General features: G+C 36.9%; 1 protein-coding gene across 3 annotated transcripts in view; it reads right to left on the bottom strand.

Annotated features, from left to right (window-relative positions):
- LOC115217861 (death-associated protein kinase 1) overlaps positions 1–24,049 on the bottom strand; it is a 337,561-nt gene that overhangs the window by 42,591 nt on the left and 270,921 nt on the right. For all 3 annotated transcript variants that reach the window (XR_005001521.1, XR_005001520.1, XM_029787571.2), the window contains exons 13-17: positions 20,334–20,432; positions 17,739–17,837; positions 15,584–15,682; positions 10,755–10,853; positions 2,131–2,232 (exon numbers count right to left, since the gene is read on the bottom strand). Coding sequence is in view for 1 of the 3 variants with exons in the window: in XM_029787571.2 (XP_029643431.1) it covers positions 2,131–2,232; positions 10,755–10,853; positions 15,584–15,682; positions 17,739–17,837; positions 20,334–20,432 (498 nt within the window). In the remaining 2 variants the exon portion in view is untranslated. The remainder of the gene's footprint in view (positions 1–2,130; positions 2,233–10,754; positions 10,854–15,583; positions 15,683–17,738; positions 17,838–20,333; positions 20,433–24,049) is intronic.

The following is a 24,049-nucleotide window of genomic DNA, read 5'->3' as shown; positions in this document are numbered from 1 at the left end:
CATTGGGCTTTAAAAAAATGATGTGCTGGAGTTGATTCATTTGACTAAAAGTTCTTTAAGGTGATGCCCCAGTATGGCCGCAGTCTAATGACTGAAACAGATAAAAATAAAAGAACTAATTCCATCCAACCCATGCAAACATGGAAACGTGGCCATTAAATGGTTATTAGTAGTTTTATTTTTAACAGAGATTATTACAGGGTTGATCATCTTCTTCCTCTTCCTCTTTAACCCTTTCATTACCAACCCAGTTGAAACCGGCTCTGGCTCTGAGTACAAATGTTTTACTCTTTCTCTTTACTCTCTTTTACTTGTTTCAGTCATTTGACTGTGGCCATGCTGGAGCACCGCCTTTAGTAGAGCAAATCGACCCCAGGACTTATTCTTTGGAAGCCTAGTACTTATTTTATCGGTCTCTTTTGCCTGCCGAACTGCTAAGTTACGGAGACGTAAACACACCAGCATCGGTTGTCAAGCGATGTTGGGAGGACAAACGCAGACACAAAATCACACACATACATATATATATATATACGACGGGCTTCTTTCAGTTTCCATCTACCAAATCCACTTACAAGGCTTTGGTCGGCCCGAGGCTATAGTAGAAGACACTTGCCCAAGTTGCCACGCAGTAGGACTGAACCCGGGACCATGTGGTTCGTAAGCAAGCTACTTACCACACAGCCACTCCTTCATAAGTTTTGAATTAAAATCTTCCACCAAACCCTAGTAACAATCTATGTTCCTAACACTAGCTGAATGATAACTAAGTTATTTTACTAAATTCTTCGTTATATTTAAAATTAATTGAAAGAAACACAGATCATCTCAAAATAAATACAGTAACAAAAGGGTTAAAGGAAGAAGAGAGTGAAGGAAAAAAAGATAAATAAGTAAATGAAGTGACGAATGATAAACAAGGAAAATAAGGAAAGTGAAGCATGAGACAGAAGGAAAAAAAAATTTGAATGAAGAAAACCACCAAAATATAGAAAGAACAAAAAGAAAGATGAAAGAGAATAAGGTGGGTGGGGTGGAGTTTGTTGGTGGATGTGCAAACATTGAAAGTGATAGGATGATAGAGCAGCTTTGTAAGCCCATTGCCTCAAGTTCAAACTCACCATCAGCCAGAACAGATGTGTTAATGGATTACAAAAACTATGAATCAAAAGAACACACTTTCAAAGCAAGAGGAGCAGAGGGGTGAGGCGAGGAAGGAATGGAGTGGCTTAGCAATGGGAAGGGAGGCTTACAGTAAACAACCTCACTTGTTCAAGTGGAATCCCTTCCGACTGGGACTGGGGTTTGAGAAATAGCGTTGGGTGGAATGTCAATAGAATGTGGAGATTAAGAAAGCTGAGGAATTTAAGATGGGTTACACTTAAACGTCTCTGTTTGCAGCCATTAGGTCGTGCTTTCTGTAATTAATCCAAATATCATAATAGGGGATTATATAGACCACCACCACCACCACCACCACTGCTGCTGCCGCCACCGCAACAATAGCCACCAAGTCTGATTACTTATATAGAAAAGAGTTTAGCTCTAGGCTAGAGATTAAGAGAAACACTGAGAAGAAAGTGTGTGTGCATGCACGTGCATATTAACAAAGGGTGCACATATACATATACACACACACACACATATATATATATGCAAGTGCATGAGCACTAATAGGCATGTGTATGTAAATGTACGCATATATGATTGTGCACATGAATGCATGTGAATGTCAGTGGGTACAAGTGCCCAAAAGTGTGTATGTATGAGTATGAGTATGTGTGCAAGTGCACATGTGTGTGTGTGCATGTGTGTTTGTGTCTGTTCCTGACCACCACTTGACAACAGATGCTGGTGTGTTTAAGGACCCCGTAACTTAGCAGTTTGGCAAAAGAACTGATAGAATAAGTACTGGGGTTGATATATTTAACTAAACTTCTTTAAGGTAGTGTCCCAGAATGACTGCAGTCTAATGGCTGAAACAAGTAAAAGATAAAGCCCTAAATCACCAGGAGTTACAAGCCCAGTGGTTACCCCCACCTGATTTAGCCATATTACAAACATAGTGACAAACGGACAGACAGGTTGTTGAATAGACAGGTATACAAACTGACAAATCAATATACTGACCCTGTTAGTCATATCTACAACACAACCATAGGCACACATTGCCTGTACAACAGGAACTAGGCCATTTCTTGCAGCAATATGTAAAGCATTTTCTCCAGTTTCCTGTAAGAAAGACAAGAATTTAAAATATACAACAACAACAGCTATTGATTTTATAACATTAATATAAAGCCTTGAATTTACATGGGTCAGGGGTACAGTTGACTTAAATGACTCCAGTATTTCACTGACAATGTTTTTAATTGATCTCACAAGGGTAAAAATCCAGGTTGACTCCTGTAGGATTTGAACTTAATATGTAAAAGGATGTGATTAACATACAGCACAGTGTATTGTCCTTAGCTCTACCAATTTTCCCACAGCCATAAGCCTTGTATGTAAATATGTGTGAGTCATTCTATTAAGCTTATCAATAACTAGCAGTATTGCCTGGCGTTGCTCAGGTTTGTTTTCTTTTCGACACTTTAGAATTGGAATTTTTGAAAAGTAAAAATTTTGCATCATGTAGCTTGTTATTCTCTTTGAGTGAACATTTTTCTGGTTGAAATACACCGAAAAATGGCAACACAGCAGTCAACAAATCGTAAAAAATAGGGATTTTCATAGAAAAAAAAGCACCTTTTTGATGTAAATAATTTTTGGTGTTAACATGGTTCAATTTGAATTTTTTCTTCTACAGAAGGAAGAGCAAGTCTTCTATCATACTCTCAATTTTGGTCAACTTGCACCACAGGGTCTTGGAGGAGATAGTGTAAGTTAAAGGCTACCAAACCTGCCACACACAGACAACTTCAGCTTTATATAGAGAGAGATAATGAAGACTAAGGTGAGCTGGAAAATTGTTAGCACTCGGGGCAAAATGCTTTGTGGTATTTCATCTGTCTTTACATTCTGAGTGCAAACACTGCTGAGGTTGACTTTGCCTGTCATCCTTTTGGGGTCAATGAAATAAGTACCAGTTGAGTACTGGGGTTGATGTAGTTAACTTTCCCCTCCTCTGAAATTACTGGCCTTGCGCCAAAATTTGAAACCAGTAATAATGAAGACTATTTTGAAGCAAATATGACTCCTTCCAGTGTATCACTAGTATTTATGTTTAGCAAATTCAAAGAGAAATGAGAGATAAAGTTGAATGTAGCATGTATTTGCATGTGTTTATGTGTGTGTTCATGCATGTGTAGCAGTTGTGGATAACCTGTGGCCCCTTGGGACTTTCTGAATGACATACCTAACAAAAAATTACCTTTACTTTTGTTAGTAGTGCAGCCCACCTGATGATGAACCATCATGTCTCATGTGGTTTGCCTCTCAAAAAGGCTGCTCATGTTTAGTCTAAGCTATTTCTAGTCAGTAGGCTTGTGTCTATTTTTGCAGCAAGTTGAGTGAAGACAAACTATCACCCTATCATATAGACCTAAGTTATTTGAACAAAGACACCCTTTAAGTTAATCTTATTTACCCTTTGGCATTCAGATTACTCTGTCAAATGTAATGCCTATTTATTCACATTTGTGTTAAATTAATCCTGCATTACCTCATATAGCTTTTCAAGATTATGAAAAGGAGGTTGTTCATTTTTAGAATGACATTGTAAGGTAGGTGCGAGAGGCGAGATCTGACCAGTTTGAATATAAAAAGAGAATATTTGGGTCTGATGTGGTTGGTTTAAATACTAAAGGGTTAATTATGTTGCAAAGACTGTATACCATAAATCCTCGAGTATAATCTGCTTTTTTTCCCCAAAATTTAAAGGTCAAAATCCTTAGTGCATACTATATACGAGGTTTAAAATGAAAATTATTTTCTAAGCAATGTTCGAGTCTCTATTTGCTGTCCGGCAATGTTTATTTATGTGATGTTGGGCGCGAAAATACCTTAAGTTAAGACTAAAAGCAATGAAGTCATAAAAGAATCATCCATAACTTGCAGTAAGCAACATTTATTAAACGTTATTACTGTTATTTCTTTATTTTCTGCAAACAAAATGCACAAAAAAGCTACACGTTTGCATTATGTTATATATACAATAATAATAAAGGATGTTACAGTACACATTTTTACAAACCAAGGACGTTATATAGACCTCCTTGACTCAAGTTAGAGAAGGGGTGTGTATTATACACAAGGTTTAGGTTTTTCAGAGGCACAGCCCTCTAAAAATCCCGTGTATTATACTCGGGGATTTACAGTAGATGTGTGTGTCTTTGTGTTTGTGCCCTCACCACTACTTGACTGGTATTGGTTGGTTTACACCTCTGTAACTTAGCAGTTCGGCAAAAGAGTTGTCATAATAAGTACCAAGCTTAAAATAAAAATAAAGTACAGGCAATTGATTTGTTTGACTAAAACCTCCAGCATAGCCACAGTCCAATGACTGAAACAAGATACACCCACACACACACACACACGCACATATAGATATTTAGGACAAATACAAATATAAACAAAACCTATGTGTGTTTTAACTAAGCGCACACTTCTATTTATTTCACTGCAGTGCTTTGATTAATCAATAATTCATGTTGCCAATGCATGCACTATTACATAACTAAGGAAGACTAAATAAGTTCTGTTAGAGGTTTGAATAAATTATAAATAGTTCTAAGTTGCTAGTCTTTCAGTGGGCAGGAAATGAGTAACTAATCACTGATGAGATCCTAATAGATAACGAAACTAGTAATATTGATCTAATTTTCTATCCACAAAGATAGAGGGAGAGAGAAACTTTGTGGTTTACCCTTGGTGTCTACATTTCATTAGTAATGAGTTAACTAAAAATACATTATCATAAATATATTTTACATCCCTCTTTTATTGACTGTTTGTGACCCCGATATATATATATCTCTTATTATAAAAGGCAGATTTTATCTGCCTCCCTTTGTCAGTTATAGAAATCTACAATATAGGATTTCTTCAATTACAATTTACTTAGCATTTTTAAGAGTAGAATGCATCGGGTTTTGCCAGGTCCACTTTTTAAAATTTAAACTCCAATTAAGCAAAATTTACAGAAAACTCACATTCTGGTGTGTATGTCAAATGCTTTTCTTAATGTGGTTTACACCACACGCACACGCACACACACAGTGTGCAACAAATAAAATGAAAGTAATTCACCTTTTGTAGTGAGTGACTCTTTCAGTCTGCCACTTCCTCTTTACACATATAGACACGCAAATATATAAATAAAATTGTAAGCTAACGTGCGTGTGTGTGAGTGTGTGCGAGGGTGCGTGTGTGTGTGTGTGTGTGAGGGTGCGTGTGTGTGTGTGTGTGTGCGTGCGTGTGCGTGTGACAGGAAAGTTTTTTAGGACAAATATAAGACCCATATCGGCGATGTTTCGCTTGTCGTAGCACAGGTTTCCTTCGATTTCCGTAAAAAACTTTTATTTTTTTACATAAGTAATGAGAGCGAAAGAGACTAAGAGAAAGCAATTGTATGACGAGGGAAGTTCTTTTGAAGTTACCGTGCATGGGACGCATTGATGTACATGTGTGTGTGTGTGTGTGTTTGATGGAGTGTGGGAGACAGACAGTATGTTGTGTAAGTGAAGTGCTTCTGTTAGTGTGTGTGAAGAGACAGAGAGAGTAATGTGTGAAAGAGAGAGATAACTGAATTTTTTTACTCGGTGTATGTGTATATGTATGTATGCATGTATGTATGCATGTATGTGTGTGTATGTATGTGTGTGTGTATGTATGTATGGCCGATTCAGTGTTTACATTTTTTACGGAAATCAACGGAAACGTGTGCTACGACAAGCGAAACATCGCCCCTATATCCAAGTAGCAGAAAGATCGCCCAAAAGTGTATATAGATATTTAAATGTATTTATATATTCATCTATACACAGATGTATGTATAATGTGTGTGTATATATTTCCATACACGTAACCATTCACTCCGCACAAAGTTTTTTAGGACGAAAATAAGATCTAAAGTTATCTCTAAGTAGCACAGAGATTGCCCAAAAGTGTATATAGATATATAAATGTATTTATATATTCATCTATGCACACATGTATGTATAACGTGTGTGTATATATTTCCACAGAGGTAACCATTCACTCCATACAAAGTTTTTTAGCACGAAAATAAGATCTAAAGTTATCTCTAAGAAACAGAAAGATCGCCCAAAAGTGTATATAGATATTTAAATGTATTTATATATTCATCTATACACACATGTATGTATAATGTGCGTGTATATATTTCCAGAGGTAACCATTCAATCCATACAAAGTTTTTTAGGACGAAAATATTTATATATAAAAGAAAGGTTGTGTGTCTGTCTACTCCGATTTAGATTCCTAACTACTCCCACATTTTGCGATGCAGTTTAACCAAAACCGGGTATCTTATAGTCGTGATTCATATCGAGCTCTTCTGGGTATTAGCGCGCGTCTACGATGAGTCTATGATTTTACAAATAATTTACCATCATTTTTTTCCATTTTAATGCATATTTTAAAAAATAAACGGAAGTAACTCTCAAACTTCACACCAATATGCGTGCTCATATGCGACGTAATATCACATCAGCAGCATTTCCTCACATCCTCCTTGCACTTGGCGAAGGCAAAATACCAGGGGATGAAAATGGTAATATTGCCATCGATTCCATTTGTACCATTGTTAAGACGCCTTCTGATCTCAGAGATGCAGTGTTCCCAGATCTACAAGCTAATTATCAGAATATGGATTGGATTGGCAAAAAGGCTATACTGGCCCCGAGGAATAAAACTGTTCACCATATTAATGATGAAATGCTAAAACTCATTCCTGGGGAAGTCTATGTATATCAGTCTATCGATACAACTCCTGACCCAGAGGACGTCATCAACTATCCAATAGAGGTACTCAATTCCTTTGAGCACCCCGGACTACCACCACACTTTCTCAAACTTAAACTTGGTGCCCCTATAATGCTCATCAGAAATTTGGTTCCCCCAAAACAATGCAATGGCACACGTTTGATCGTTAAGTCCTTATCTCCCACTGTAAGCTTATATCAATATTTGCCTGAATAATCATCATAATTCATCATTAACAGTACTTTCAAGCAATTCAGCCCCGAGCAATTCTGCTAGTATATATATATATAGATGGATGGAAGCACTCCGTCGGTTACGACGACGAGGGTTCCGGTTGATCCGATCAACGGAACAGCCTGCTCGTGAAATTAACGTGTAAGTGGCTGAGCACTCCACAGACACGTGTACCCTTAACGTAGTTCTCGGGGATATTCAGCATGACACAGAGAGTGACAAAGCCGGCCCTTTGAAATACAGGTACAACAGAAACAGGAAGTAAGAGTGAGAGAAAGTTGTGGTGAAAGAGTACAGCAGGGATCACCACCATCCCTGCCGGAGCCTTGTGGAGCTTTAGGTGTTTTCGCTCAATAAACACACACAATGCCCGGTCTGGGAATCGAAACCGCGACCCTACGATCGTGAGTCCGCTGCCCTAACCACTGGGCTATTGCACCTCCACTATATATATATATATATATATATATATATATATATATATATATATATATACACACATATACGTGTGTGTATACATATATATATATATATATATATACATACATATGTGTGTGTATATATATATACATACATATTTGTAGGTATGATTGGAGGCTCTTGACGCATGAAAATTAAACCACACAGGTTTTGGCTCTAATGTTAAACATGTTAAACTCCCACTGTCTCTTGTACGTACAGGCCGTATTGTTTATTCATTATCATTGTTTTGAATTAATTATGTATTATCTTGTAGCTTCAAGATTTCAATGGTGTGTTTGTATATTTTTAGAATGACATTGTAGGGTAGGTGTGAGAAGTTGAATCTGGTCAATTAAACACTAAAGGGATAAAAAAAAAAACACCTTAGATCCATGTTTGAAACATTGTTTGACCACCAAAATGGCATGTTCACTGTGGTTTGCCATAGACAAAAATTCTTGCTATAGATTATATGAATTAAAAACACCAAATTCAGTTCAGAGCACCAACTCCACGAACCATGAACTGGTAAATGCATTTCAAGCCTTTTATATTCTCTTCAATGTTAGATGCTAAGCAGAGTAACTCTAAAGTGACTGGAAGACTTCTTATAAGGAATTAATAAAAAACATTTGTTCCATCAGGCTAGAACAAAACATATGGGTGGAACATGAGGCAGCAGTATTATTATTATTATTATTATTATATTATTATTATTATTATTATTATCATCATTATTATTATAAGGCAGTGAGCTGGGAGAATCGTTAGCATGCTAGGCGAAATGCTTGGTGGTATTTTGTCCATCTTTATCTTCTAAGTTCAAATCCCGCCAAGGTCAACTTTGTTTTTCGTCCTTTTGGTGTTAATAAATTATGTACCAGTTACGCACTGGGGTCAATGTAATCAACTATCCCCTCCCCACAAATGCCAGGCCTTGTGCCTTTAGTAGAAAGGATTATTATGGTTGGGTTCCATCCTGGGCTGCAGCAACAAGGTCCACCCACCACATTCCTCAGTCCATCATTATTGCCTCAAGGTCCTGGATACATTCCAGGCAAGTGCCTGCGATCATATAAAACACTAACTTTAAAATCCTAACCATAACTCTAAAACCCTAAAACCCTAGCCCTAATCCTAAATGTTAATTTTGTGTGACAACATTTTCCTCTTCTTACATCACCATGAAGTGGGTTCCACAAGACTTAATTTGGGACGATTCCAGTTCAGGGTGGCATATGCAGTGATCAGATAGCTGCGGCTGTCTTTGCCTGACCTTCTCACTATCTTTTGACATGAGGAAGTGGTGCAAAATAAATAAACTTTAAACCAGTTCAAATATGCTTGAGACATATTTGACTTGTAAACAGGCATTTTCAATGTGGTCTGCTCCAAAGATTATTTATTTTATATCACTGTATTGCATGCCACCCAGACATTTTGTTCTGGCCTCACAGCCAAAGTGAACATTAAATGATGATGAATGCAGTGATTACATAAACCATGAAGCTAGTTTTTTGTTTTTATATATTTATAAATTTGGTACTAATCCAGTATACAAAATCTTAAGAGTTTCATTTTAGGAATGTTATTCTTTCCACCAAAGTAAATCCCTTTATTACTCTTTCCCTTCAGTTTGTCAACCACAGAAATCATTTACATATTCCTTTTGCTTACCATATTTTCATTCTATATTCACCTACAGTTCCCTGCTTATTTTAAACCCTTTGCAAGCGATTTCAGGATCTTTTTCATTTTTCCTTGTGAGACTTATCATACTTTGAAAAATTATGCATTTTTAGAGATTTACAGATTATAGAATTATTAGATAGAGGATTATCAAATAAATGTGTGCATAAGCACGTGCACACACACACGCACACACACACACGTAAGTGTAATGTAAACAAGAGGAAGATAAGAGAGTAACCCAAAACTGTGTGTAAAGTAATATAATTTATTGGAAATTGAAACTACACAAATTGCTACTCCAAATTTCTTGTAGTTGATCTTCAGATGATTATGAAAGATAATCACCTGAAGTGATGCACAGTAATGATTTGTGAATTATTCAGTTTTCAATAAATTTTATATATATATATGATGATGACGATGATATATATATATATATATCATCATCATCATCAGCATTTAGCATCTATTTTTCCTTGCTGGCAATGTGATCACGTGACCAATCAGGCTCTCAGATGTTGTTGCACATTGGTCACAATGCATTTTGCATTGTTTTGGCCTTTGAAGGACACAACCCTGGTGGCTAGGCAAGCAGGTCAACATTCTCTCCTGATTGAAAGGGGGACTGGAGCAATGTGAAAGGAAGTGTTCTGCTGAAGAACACAATGCACCGCCTGGTCTAGGAATTGAACCTATGATCAAGTGATCGTGAATGCAATACTAACTACTAGGCCACATGCCTTCAGACACACACATACATATATATATACATACATACATATACAGATATATCTTTCTTCTATATGGATTACCTAATAACATCTGTGTTTGAAAAATTGAACAAGGAAAGTGCTTACAATACAAAATCTTCATTCCAAAAATTTTGTGTCATTCTGTTTTTCTAAGATTATTTTTTTAAATAGTTAATAACTTTTAAGAAAGTCTTTTTTAAAATATTATGACTGTGCCAAGTACTTTTTATGAAAACCTTTAAATGTTTATGTGTGTGTGTGTGTGTGTGTGTGTGGTGCATGTGTAAATTACATATTTCATTTATAAAAGATTAATCTAAGATTGAATGAAGAAAACCTATTTATGTTATTAATTTAAGTGAATGAAAACTTAATGACTCATGAGACTACAAAAAAATAAGTGAGTAATTTGATATCATGCCCCATTCCTAATTTTAATTAGCATACATTTAATTGAAAAATATAAACATCCATGATTTCACCAACATCTGATCACTCAGTTTTTTGGAGTAACTTAACCCTTCCACAAAAAAAAAAAATCAAAAACAATACACACAAAAATACATTCAAACTTAGAATTTAAAAAAAACTATGAAATCTGTAAAAAAAGGCAGAGATGAAAAGAAAGAAAAGAGGTGAGAATTGGTAATGAGTAGGTGAACTTACTAAATCTGTAGTATCAAGATCACAGCCCTTATGTATCAAAAGTAGAGCAATTTGGACATGGTGCCGATTACAGGCAAGGTGGAGTGGAGTGCTTCCATTCTAGAAAAAAAAAAAGGTAAATATCAAAAAAATATTAGTGATAATAATTTGAAATATTTTGTCAAAAAATGAAAGGTAAACATCACCATATTAATCATCATCATAAGTAAACAAAAGTGTTGTTGTTTAGTCATTCGACCTGCTATGCTAGAAATAGCAACAAAACCTCCCTCAAATCATATCATGTTAAAAAAAAAGACAAATTAAATTAAATACATCTTGATATATTTTCCTGGGAGGATCATGGAGGTTGAGCCCTAAAGCACCTCCTCAACAGGCTCATATCAGAAGCAACAGACATTACACTATCTGGCTGGATTTTCAAGTGTGACCATCTGAGACTACAGATATTATCCAGCCATCTCATTCTTGATTTACTGTTTGGCTCAGCTTGAAGAATCTGTTTTGCTATTCTTTCTAGCAACATTCTAATCACATGTCTGTAGTACAAGAGCCTTGACCTCTCAATTCAAAAACTGTTTATTTGAAAATTATATATTACTGAGGTTAATTTAACTGAACAAGGAGGTTCCATTCCATGCTTTGTGACTGAGTGGTTAGGGTTAAGAAGCGAATCACTCAGCTGTAAAGACAATTATAAAACAAAGGAACCACACCTGCCCATTGCAAACACTGGGAAAATAAAAGTAAAATAGAAGTGGATATTAAAAGTCTACCTGTATGAAGAAATACCAGAGGCAAAATATATTTATAGAGTTAATGAAGAAACATTTCTACGATTATATAACTGCAGAAATAGCAATGAAATCTCTGTCAAATTACACCCTGCTGTCTTGAAGAGGGGGAAGGACAAAGCAGTCTTAGATATGGCAGGAATGCCTTTGATGATGGAGTCTGTTTAGTCAAGGATGACCTGTAGCTAAACAACAAATATACAGATCATCATCATCATCATCATCATCGTTTAATATTTATATATTTATGAATTCATGTATGTGCAGCTTTAGGTGTGCTTATATATATATATATATATATATATATATATATATATATGCATGCATATAGACATAGGGGTGGCTGTGTGGTAAGTAGCTTGCTTACCAACCACATGATCCTGGGTTCAGTCCCACTGCGTGGCACCTTGGGCAAGTGTCTTCTACTATAGCCTTGGACCGACCAAAGCCATGTGAGATGAAAACTGAAAGAAGCCCATCGTATATATGTATGTGTGTTTGTGTGTCTGCGTTTGTCCTCCCAACATCGCTTGACAACCGATGCTGGTGTGTTTACGTCCCTGTAATTTAGTGGTTCAGCAAAAGAGACCGATAAAATAAGTACTAGGCTTCCAAAGAATAAGTCCTGGGGTTGATGTGCTCGACTAAAGGCGGTGCTCCAGCATGGCCACAGTCAAATGACTGAAACAAGTAAAAGAGTAAAGAGTATGTACAAACATTATTAAAGCTTGTTTTTATGTCAAGTTATATATGAAAACAATTTAACATTCAATACTTTTCAGTAGAGTACAAGTTTATTAAATTTTATAAGGAAAAGGCTGGCATTGACACCAACACCAGTTGTCAAGTGGCGGTGGGGGACAAACACACCCACCCACATACACATGATGACCTTCTTTCAGTTTCCATCTCCCAAATCCACTCACAAATCTTTGGTCAGCCTGAGACTATTGTAGAATAAACTTGCCCAAGGTGCCCCATACTGGGAATGAACCTGAAACCATGTGGTTGGGGAGCAAACTTCTTACCACACAGCCATAGCTGTGCTGAAAGTATATTGACAATGTTATTTTGTCTTATCTAGGTTTTTTTTTTTACTTCCTCTCTCTGCCACACACCCTTTTTTTGGTCTTAATCATGCTACTCTGATGAAAATAATATAACTTACTGTTTACGAAGCACCGAGGCTTAAGTGGTAAAACTACTATGGTACCAAGTATTGGTCAACATATATATTGCCTCAATAATATTTATCAAGTACCTCTTGCAATGAAGTCAGACATATTAATGAATGGAACACACTCTACCCCTTACAAACTTAACCACACTGAAAGTATCCCCTCCAATTACTGCTATCGCCCCACCACAACATACAACACGCCCACTTATCTCATTTCAGTATATATTGATCTCTATCTTGTTTTCTTTTCTTTTTTTTTAGTAAGGAAAAAAAATCATTTTATTTGTAGTTTCCTTTTGTTAGATTTTGCTTTTAGTAGTTTAAATATGTGTGTGTGTGTGTGTGTGAGCAAAATAGTATGTATGTATATGCTTTGAATGCTTATTTATGGGTATGTGCACACACAATTCATATATGCATATATATATATATATATATATATATATATATATACACACACACACAATTAAATAGAGAGATATTCAGACATTCCACACCTGTGTATATAAGCACGTATAATATAAGCATACGTATTTCTATGTAAATATATATATATGTGAGTATATATACATACATATATCACCATCACATATGTATATATATATATATACCATCGTATGTGTGTGTGTTTATATATATATACTTTGATACTTTGATAGGTTTCGGCCATTATTGGCCCAGGCCATGTCTAACTTAATAGCACCACCTTAATAGCATCATCATCATATACATGTGTGTGTATATATACATATCCGATCGTGGTCGTGCCAGTCTTGCCGGGCCTCCGTGCCAGTGGCACGTAAAAAGCACCATCCGAGTGTGGCCGATTGCCAGCCTCGTCTGGCACCTGTGTCGGTGGCACATAAAAAGCACCCACTACACTCACGGAGTGGTTGGCATTAGGAAGGGCATCCAGCTGTAGAAACACCGCCAGATATGACTGGCTTGGTGCAGCCTTCGGGCTTCCCAGACCCCAGTTGAATCGTCCAACCCATGCTAGCATGGAAAGCGGACGTTAAACGATGATAATGATGATATCATATACGTGAGTGTGTATATATATATAGATATAGATATATTTAGTTAAACATCCATACAAGTACTTATAAACATCAATTTATATGAACATAAGTATAGAAATATACATACATACACACTCTTAAAGAAATATTGATCCACATACATATAGACATATAGTATATGTGTGTGTGTGTGTGTGTGTGTAAAACAAGCAAAAACACATTATCTTACATCCAGCAATTATCCAAAAGTGACTGGGTGGTGTTGGGGGGGGGGTGAAATAGAAGAAAAACTAGTTTATAATTTTTGAATTTTTTCTTTCCTTTTGGCTTTTATTCAATAACTAATTATATACAAATACATATATATTTATATATACTCACATACACGTGCGGATGTGTTTGTATAGGAAAAGAAACACATGTAAAATAATGGTGATGATGATGATGTTACAGGAATGTCTGTGTGTCTGTCTGTCTGTGTATATATATATATATATATATATATATATATATATATATATATGTATGACTGTGTGGTAAGAAGCTTGCTTCCTAGCTACAGGTTTCTGGGTTTAGTCCCACTGTGTGGCACCTTGGGCAAGTGTCTCCTAGTAAAGTGCCCAGGCCAACCAAGCCTTGTGAGTGGATTTGGTAGATGATCCATCCGTTATGTGTGTTTGAGTGTGGGTCTGTGTTTGTTCTCCATCACTGCTTGGCAACAAGTGTTGGTTTGTTTACATCCCTGTAACTTAGTGGTTTGGCATAAGGGACCAATAGAATAAGCATTAGGGTTTAAAATAAGTGCTGGTGTCAATTTGGTTGACTAAAATTTGAATTTGGGAGATGAATGACAGTAAGAATAATAAGATGGATGTGTGTTTTAGAGGTGAAGAGTGTTGAGTAGAGAATTCAGTAGAGGGTTGCTTTAGGAGTGATTGGAGAAGAGAAGGAGAGAGAGAAAGAGGAAGTGAAGGGGCGAGAAGGAGACAGTGAGGAAAAGAGGGATGAAGAGCGAGAGGAGAGAGAGAAAGATGGAGACGAGCTAAAGGAACAAATTATCATATTTCGGCCAATGATTGAATTATATTTTGTCAGCTAATCTTTTTCTAAGCACCTAAACAGCCTTGTATGTGATCTAAGGCAGTGCTTCTCAAACTACCTGATGTGGTGTACCAGCAGTTTTTTTTTTAATGTGCCAGGTTCAGGTAATATTTCTTAGTAATATTAATTTATACTGGAAACAATATACATATATATATAATGAATATAATAAAAGTTGACAATTTTTTTTATCTTATATTTATTTTGTAAACAAATAATACAATATTACATAAGCATTTTATTATGCTTCTTTCTTTTCTGGAAACTCGCTGCGTACCGGCATCGGTCTGTGGACCACCACTTTGAGTAGCATTGCTCTAAGGCATTGGTGAATGTAGCAGCTGTATTAACCACAACACCATCACAGATAATGCAGGGAGTTACATATTAGACATGTGTATGAGTACATGAAATCTGAGCTTTGTAAAGCAGCAGATGCAAGTATGGCTGTGAGGATAAGAAGTTTACTTTCCAATCATATGATCAGCGTGGTACCTTGTGCAAATGTCTTCAAATATAGCCCCTGGTCAACCAAAGCCTTGTGAATGGAAGTCAATTGAAAGTGTGTGTGTGTGTGCCTCTATTTGTCTATCTCTCACCTTCTCTCTCTCAATATATATGTGTGTGTGTGTGTGAAAACAGAAGACAGATGAAGACGGTAGACATGTAAATTAAATCTGAAAAACATTATTTACTGAAGAGATAAATAAAAAGGTAAAAGTGGTCCCTTACTTTGTCAACTAAACTAGTTTGAGCATCATGCTGTAGCAACACTTTGACACATTCAGTGTGACCCCGAGCAGCAGCACAGTGCAGGGCCGTTTCTCCATCCTGTAAAGATAAAGACAGAAGTTTAGAAGAAAGCAATGATGATTGTTTGTATTTGTTTATATTCTGATTCCTATTTGCGCTATATGATGGCGGATACCGATAATTTAGTTTGTTTCGGAGCCACATCTGAACAAATTCAGTAGGACATTCGTCTACCAAAATACAGATTGTAGAACAGAAACTTACAAGTACCAAGATGTGGTTGTGTGGTTAGAAGTTTGCTTCCCAACCCCATGACATTGAGTTCAGTCCCACTGTGAGGCACCTTGGACAAATGTCTTCTACTATGGCCTCAGGTCAACCAAAGCCTTGTGAGTGCATTTGGTAGACAGAAACTGAAAGCACATCATGTATGTGTGTATGTTCTAAATGAATGTTACTATCACGCAAAGGGAACTCCCTTTGTTTCCAATCTTCTGTGAAAACATGTCTAGTCAAGGAGAAATATTACCTTACTTGGAAATAGATGAGGATTGGTGATAGGAAGAGGATCTGGCAGTAGAAAATCTGTCTCAGTAGATTCCATCCAACTCACGTGAGCATGGAAAAGCAGACATTAAACAATGGGTGCACCATTTAATTAATAATGTGGGCTTCATGATCTTGTACTACATTAAACTATGGCAAATGACCCTGAGAGATGTGCTCATATTGTGATTATGTTTCATAAATGGATGTCACTGCATAAGAGTCCTCAACAAAGACTCTTAACTCTCAATGGTGCAGAGTTACCTAATCAATGAATAGGTAACTTGTTTAATCCTGGATCAATTCTGACTGAGAAAAGCATATAATCAAAGGCATTCCAGCCATAGCCACCAATTCCTCACATGCATTTCATAACAAGGGCTGAACTATCCCATTTATCCATTTTAAAGATGTTTGGGTGTAATTTAAGAGAGATTTAACTGCTATTTCTAGAAGGGTGAGCAACCACATAAGAGCTCTCTTGTTGAAAGGTGTTATGTATTTAATACTGTTTTAGTAGTGGTTTGATGTGCAAAATCTTGGGAAGTACCAAATTTGAAAGAAAGTAAAGGTTGATTTTGGGAAGGGCATTTGACTATAGAATACTGCCTCAAGAATTCTTGTCAAACTCATAGAACATAGAAAAACATAGACATAAATATGATAATGGTGATGAAAGCTGAAGTACTTTAAACTGACAAAATAAATGTCCTTCAAGAGAATAATGTAGTAGTAGTTGCAAGTTTAATTCTTGGTTGAGTTTAGGAATAAGATCTGAAAATGACTGAAAATAACACTGATTGAAACACTGTGTTAAAAACACACCTAAAAAAACAAAAGATACTCCAAAAGCCTTGTGACATCACAGCTTAACTCCAATCATCATTTAATGCCTGTTTTCCATGCTGGTTTGGGGTTGGACTATTTGACAGGATCTAATGAGCTGCAGAACTGTGTCAGGCTCAAGTGTTAGCTTTGGCATGGTTTCAATGAACAATATTTACAATTGACGGATATTTGTCCTCATCTTGTTTCTTGTTAACACAACATTTCGGCTGATATACCCTCCAGCCTTCTTCAGGTGTCTTGGGGAAATTTTGAACCTGGGTTCTCATTCCTAAGGTATTCTTCGATGTTGTTGTTATTATTATTATTATTGTTCAGGACACTGCTTGGAATCAAACTCAGAATCTTGGGGTTAGTAGCTTGCACACTTAGCCACTACACCATATGCCCGTGAGCATAGTGGCGTAGTGGTTAAGAGCGTGGGCTACTAACCCCAAGATTCCGAGTTCGATTCCAAGCAGTGACCTGAACAATAATAATAATAATAATAATAACATCGAAGGATACCTTAGGAACAAGAACCCAGGTTCAAAATTTCCTCAAGACACCTGAAGAAGGCTGGAGGGTATATCAGCTGAAACATGTTAACAAAAAACAAGAGGAGGACAAATATCCGTCGAATGTAAATAATGTACATAATTCCTCATCTCTTAAATATAGAACTGTATGATTTCAATGAGTTAGATACCCTACTTAACACATCTCGGGTTTAAAAATATATATATAAAAACAGGAAGCATACCTTGTTCTGGATGTTGAGTTGTGCTCCAGCTGTGCACAGGGAATATGTTATTGGTAAGAATCCATGCCATGCAGCGTGGTGGAGGGCAGTTTCTTCATGCTGTGAGGAAGAAGACAGGGACAAAGGTGCACATAAGGAAGAGTGAAGGGAAGAACATGAAAACATCACAGACAGATTCCTGTCACCATTTAATCTGGGTTTGCATGCACCACGCTCACAGAAATATATATATATATATATATATATATATATATATATACACACACACACACACACACACACACATATATATATGGAGAGAGGGAGAGAGAGAAAGAAAGAGAGAGATAATGATGCAGTTAAACAGAAAAATACACTTGGGCTTGATATATAAAAAAAACATACATATATATATATATATATGGAGAGAGGGAGAGATAGAGAGAAAGAGAGAAATAATGATGCAGTTAAACAGAGAAATACACTTGGGCTTGTTATATAAAATAAACATACATATATACAAGTAAATATACAAGGGAGTGCTGAAAAGTTCCTTGCTTTGGGTAAAAGAAAATACAGGAGAATCAGTTAACTATGATTTTAGTCAAAATATTCTCCTCTCAGATTCACGCACTTATTGCAGTGGCCCTACAGTTTTTCTAAGCCCCTGTAAAAGAACTCAGAAGGTTGGGCCTCCAACAAGGCCTTTCGTGCTATCCTTAAAGCAAGGAACTTTCCAGCAGCCCCTTGTATACAGGGATATATATATATAGAAAGAGAGAGAAAAGCAAAAACTGTAAATAACCAGAGGATGAACATTCATCTATAAGCATATAGATATTTATTTATTAAGAAAACAGATTTACTTGGGGAAACAAAAGATACAGAAAACTAAGGGAAGAAAGAAGGTATGTTATTTCAGGTCCGACAGCTATTTCTGGGGGCACAGAATTATGTAATAGTTGTAATGTTGGGAGATGGAGTGTGCAAAAAGTTAAGAATATGCAAACAAACAGTAGTGGATGTAGATAAGCATTATCATAAATCTGACATCTGCCTTCAGGGTGGTGGATATGGATATATATATATATATATATATATATATATATATATATATATAAAGATATAGAGAGGGGGAGAAGAGTAGTTAAAAAAATCCCCCTTTCTATATCTTTATATATATATATATATATATATATATATATATATATATAAAGATATAGAGAGGGGGAGAAGAGTAGTTAAAAAAATCCCCCTTTCTATATCTTTATATATATATATATATATATACATACACACACACACAATTTGCTGCTATTGGCCCAACAGGTTAGAAGCGTATTCAACTATGAACGAAGAAGCAGGACTTCTCTCTCTTATACTATATATATATATATATCTGTACATTGGTCAAATGGGATGCTGCTGGGCTGACCAGTTCATGGAGCACCTCTGAGACATCAGACTTGGCAATGACACCCTGGTCTTGTGTCATTTCCTTTCTACCAGTCATTCATTACAGCACCTGTCTGTGTTTGGATTGTCTTTGCACAGGGGCCATCTGGATTCCGGCATACATACATATATACACACACAAATATATATATATATATGTATGTATATATAATTAATACAAACAGCTAAGTGCAATGTGATACCATAAAGGAGAAATTCAATCGGCACTAAGTGTGATTAAGAGTGCTGACATACCCACATTGCTGGAAATAAGAGTTAAAATACTCTTAATGCTGCAGAAGAACACAGATATTTGCCGACAGGGTCACCAACTGCTCCCTGCCAACTTGAAAATCCTCATAAGTGTGTATGTGTTTGTATCTCTTTGTCTTGACATTATATGGTAGTGGTAAATGAGTGCCACTATCAAAGAAGCAGGGTTATTCATTTCCAGTATTCTGCAAGAATGAGTCTGGTCATAGGGGAAATATTACCTTACTTGGAAACAGGTAAGTGTTGGTGACAGGAAGGAAATCCATCTTTAGAAAATCCACCTCAGTAAACACTGTCTGATTCATGTGAGGATGGAAAATGGACTTTAAATGATAAGGATGTAGTCACAAGCAGATACAAACATGGTTTATTTGGTGCCACCACTCACCCTTGATCCACAGAGGATCCATGATGTAACATCCACGATGGAAGAAGAGAAAGCTGCACCAGCACCTGGATGGTACACATTATGGCCTAGAAGACTGGAGCAACATGAAATGAAGTACCTTGTTTATGGACACAAGGTTTCACTAGTTCAGGAATTGAACCTATGAACTTATGATCATGAGTTAAACACTCAACCACAAGGTTATATGTATCCATAGCAGAGAGAGTAAATCAAGTCTTAATCCACTCAATCTTTCAGAACTAGACACACCCATCAACCACTTGGCTACATGTGATGTCCCTTCCTCCAGGGCAAAGAAAATTTCTTTAAAATGTAAAATAAAAATAAAATTGCATTGAAAGAAAATTCTTCAGTGTCACAACAGAAAATTTTGGGGAAAAGGACAAAAATTTAAAATTAAATATATTTTTGTGGAGTAACATAGATAGTTTGGGGAAAACAAAATTTAGGTTGTAATTAAGAAGTGAAAGTATACTTACATTGTCTCTTAAGTTGATGTCTGTGCCAGAATTACATAGGTATTCTGTGATTTGGTTGTGACCATAGCGAGCAGATACATGCAGTGCTGATTCACCAGCCTAGGGTTAAATAAATATGAAGAGGTTAAAGAACTTATATATTATATGCATGTATAGTAACCTGTAATACACCATGGTTTCATAGAGGTTATGGAAAATGACCTTTTGTTAAATCTTAAAAGATCAACAGAAATTGTCTCTAAGTATGCGTGTGCATACACACTATATATATATATATATATATATATATATATATATATATATGAAGGTGCAATGGCCTGGTGCTTAGGGCAGCAGACTCGCAGTCATAGGATCGTGGTTTTGATTCCCAGACCAGGGATTGTGAGTGTTTACTGAGCTAAAACGCCTAAAGCTCTGTGAGGCTCCAGCAGTGGGTGGTGACAAACCCTGCTGTACTCTTTCACCACGACATTCTCTCACTCTTTCTTCCTGTTTCTGTTGTACTTGTATTTCAAAGGGCCAGCCTTGTGACACACTGAATCTACCCAAGAACTACATTAAGGGTACATGTGTCTGTGGAGTTCTCAGCCACTTGCACATTAATTTCACGAGCAGGCTGTTTTGTTGATTGGATCGACTGGAACCCTCGTTGTCATAACCGACGGAGTTCCACAATATATATATATATATATATATATATATATATATATACGGGTTACAAAAATAACAATATTTATATATTTACTTCTGAATATTTACCCCTTATTAGTATATTGACACTGAAGCTGTTCTGATTTTGGCACAAAACAATTCAGGATGCTGGTAGACTTCAACGTGATGTGTTGAAAATTTTGTTCAATTGGCAATGCTTGCTGATGAAGGTAAGGCTTTTGCTAGAACAAGAAATCATGATCCAAGTATATCCAAATACCAAAATACATAGCATTGGGCTGTATAGGTATGTTAAAAATTCTTTAACCTGTTAGCCTGACCACTGTTGATTTTCTGTCGTATTTTTCAGTGTTATTGGTGGTTTCCAGGCTGGCCTGAGTTACACACACACACACAGAGTTTATCAAAAGTTGCTCTATGGTAACAAGTGCTAACAAAAAATAAAGAGGACTTTCAGGTAAATACCATAATTTTTATTAAATTAATACATCAAAATTTTCTCTATTTAAATCAAATATTCCCCCAAAACTGTTCATTCTACAGCCAAACAGACTTGTAATCTTTCTGAGTCTCTGATTGGCAAGTTTTAAGACTTAGATCAGCTGCCAAATGATGGAAGGGATAAAAAAAAATGGCACATATACAGCTGGATCAATTTTGGTAATATGTCTACAGGATATAATTGAGCAGGGGTTAAACAACAACAGTAATAGACATCAACAGTACTACACGTGAACAAGCAAATACAGATGCCTTGGTTTGTTCACTTAACCTGCTAGAAATAACAGCTAAAATCCCCTCAAGATGAAGAAGACATTTGATAATATAGTCTTATCATCATCATTAAATATCTTTTTCTATGCTGGTATGAGTTGGATGGTTTGACAGGAGCTGGTAAGCTGGAGAGCTGCACCAAGCTCCAGTTATCTGTCCTGGCATGGTTTCTATGGCTGGATGCCCTTCCTAAGACCAACCACTTTAAAGAGTGTACTGGGTGCATTTAATGTGGCACCAGCATGGGTGCTTCATATGTGGAACCATCATGTGGTACGAGCCTACTTTATCTAAATAAAGACAGCAAATTTGTTTGATTGTTATAATTCAGCTTGATAGTCATTTGATAATGTTACTGTACAGCTTACATCAGACTACCATCACATTATATGTATGCATGCACATATATGTATCATCATCATCATCATCATCATCATCGTTTAACGTCCGTTTTCGACCGGGGTCTGGGGAGCTCGGGACTGCCCCAGGCTCCAGTCTAGTCTGGCAGTGTTTCTACAGCTGGATGCCCTTCCTAACGCCAACCACTCCGCGAGTGTAGTGGGTGCTTTTTACGTGCCACCTGCACAGGTGCCAGAGGGGTCTGGCATCGGCCACGTTCGGATGGTGCTTTTTATGTGTGGGGGGGGGGGGGTGCAGAAATATAGGGGAGCACCAGTGGGGAGGGGTGGTTCAGAGAAATGATGACAGGTTCTAGGCAAGTAGAATGTAGGATATCGAGAGAGGGGTAATGCATGGTGAAATAGCGTATTGAAGAGGGGGGTTCGAAGAGTAGACACCTATAATGGTGGTGGGAGAAGCGACATCCGGTATAGATGGAGCAAAATATAGAGATATCCGGTATTGGTGGTGGGGGTGGGAGGGGGCGCGGGCGCACCGCGCATTGGGAGATGAGGTTTTAGGGGGGCGAAAGAAGAAGACAGGGTTGAGATGAAATGCTTTGCGGTGGTGTGAATAAGTTTTTGTGAGTGAAAGTTTTTATGCTTCAGCTAGCATTTGAGACGAAAGACAACGATAACGCTATTAGATGGGGATACAATAATAATAAGGCTTGCAAAAACAATGAAAAGAGGAAACAGGTCGGGAACTTAGCTGATGTTTTTTCATCCTGCGGAAGCGAGTGAAGGTGAGATATATACCGAGAGAGAGAGAGATAGAGAGAGAGAGAGAGATAGAGAGAGACAGTGAAAACAGAGGGAGAACCGACACCACATAGCGAGAGAAAGAATTGGGAGATGAGGTTTTAGGCGGCAGAAAGAAGACAGGGTTGAGATGAAATGCTTTGCGGTGGTGTGAATAAGTTTTTGTGAGTGAAAGTTTTTATGCTTCAGCTAGCATTTGAGACGAAAGACAACGATAACGCTATTAGATGGGGATACAATAATAATAAGGCTTGCAAAAACAATGAAAAGAGGAAACAGGTCGGGAACTTAGCTGATGTTTTTTTCATCCTGCGGAAGCGAGTGAAGGTGGGATATATACCGAGAGAGAGAGAGAGAGAGAGATAGAGATAGAGAGAGAGAGAGAGAGAGAGACAGTGAAAACAGAGGGAGAACCGACACCACATAGCGAGAGAGAGAATTGGGAGATGAGGTTTTAGGCGGCAGAAAGAAGACAGGGTTGAGATGAAATGCTTTGCGGTGGTGTGAATAAGTTTTTGTGAGTGAAAGTTTTTATGCTTCAGCTAGCATTTGAGACGAAAGACAACGATAACGCTATTAGATGGGGATACAATAATAATAAGGCTTGCAAAAACAATGAAAAGAGGAAACAGGTCGGGAACTTAGCTGATGTTTTTTCATCCTGCGGAAGCGAGTGAAGGTGAGATATATACCGAGAGAGAGAGAGAGAGAGAGATAGAGAGAGAGAGAGAGATAGAGAGAGACAGTGAAAACAGAGGGAGAACCGACACCACATAGCGAGAGAGAGAATTGGGAGATGAGGTTTTAGGCGGCAGAATAAACACACACATATACATCTCTCTCAATGTATATATATGTACGTGTGTGCATATATATATATACATATAAATATAATATGTGACAATTATTCCGAATAATTGTCACATATTATATTTACAGATAAATTCCTCTATTTACATAATTTGAGGCCTCTTTCTTTCTTTTGTTATCTTACCATTTTTACCAATATATATATATATATATATATAATGTAATTTTGTGGATTAATGGGTATATGTCAATTAAAGTGTTGAGTAAAGCATGTTCACAGTTAGGGCAACCTGGTGTCAA

This window comes from Octopus sinensis, linkage group LG12 (assembly GCF_006345805.1).
Source record: "Octopus sinensis linkage group LG12, ASM634580v1, whole genome shotgun sequence".
Classification (NCBI taxonomy): Eukaryota; Metazoa; Mollusca; class Cephalopoda; order Octopoda; family Octopodidae; genus Octopus; species Octopus sinensis.
Note: the sequence above shows the minus strand (reverse complement) of the source record. Positions and strands in the feature narration are given on the sequence as shown.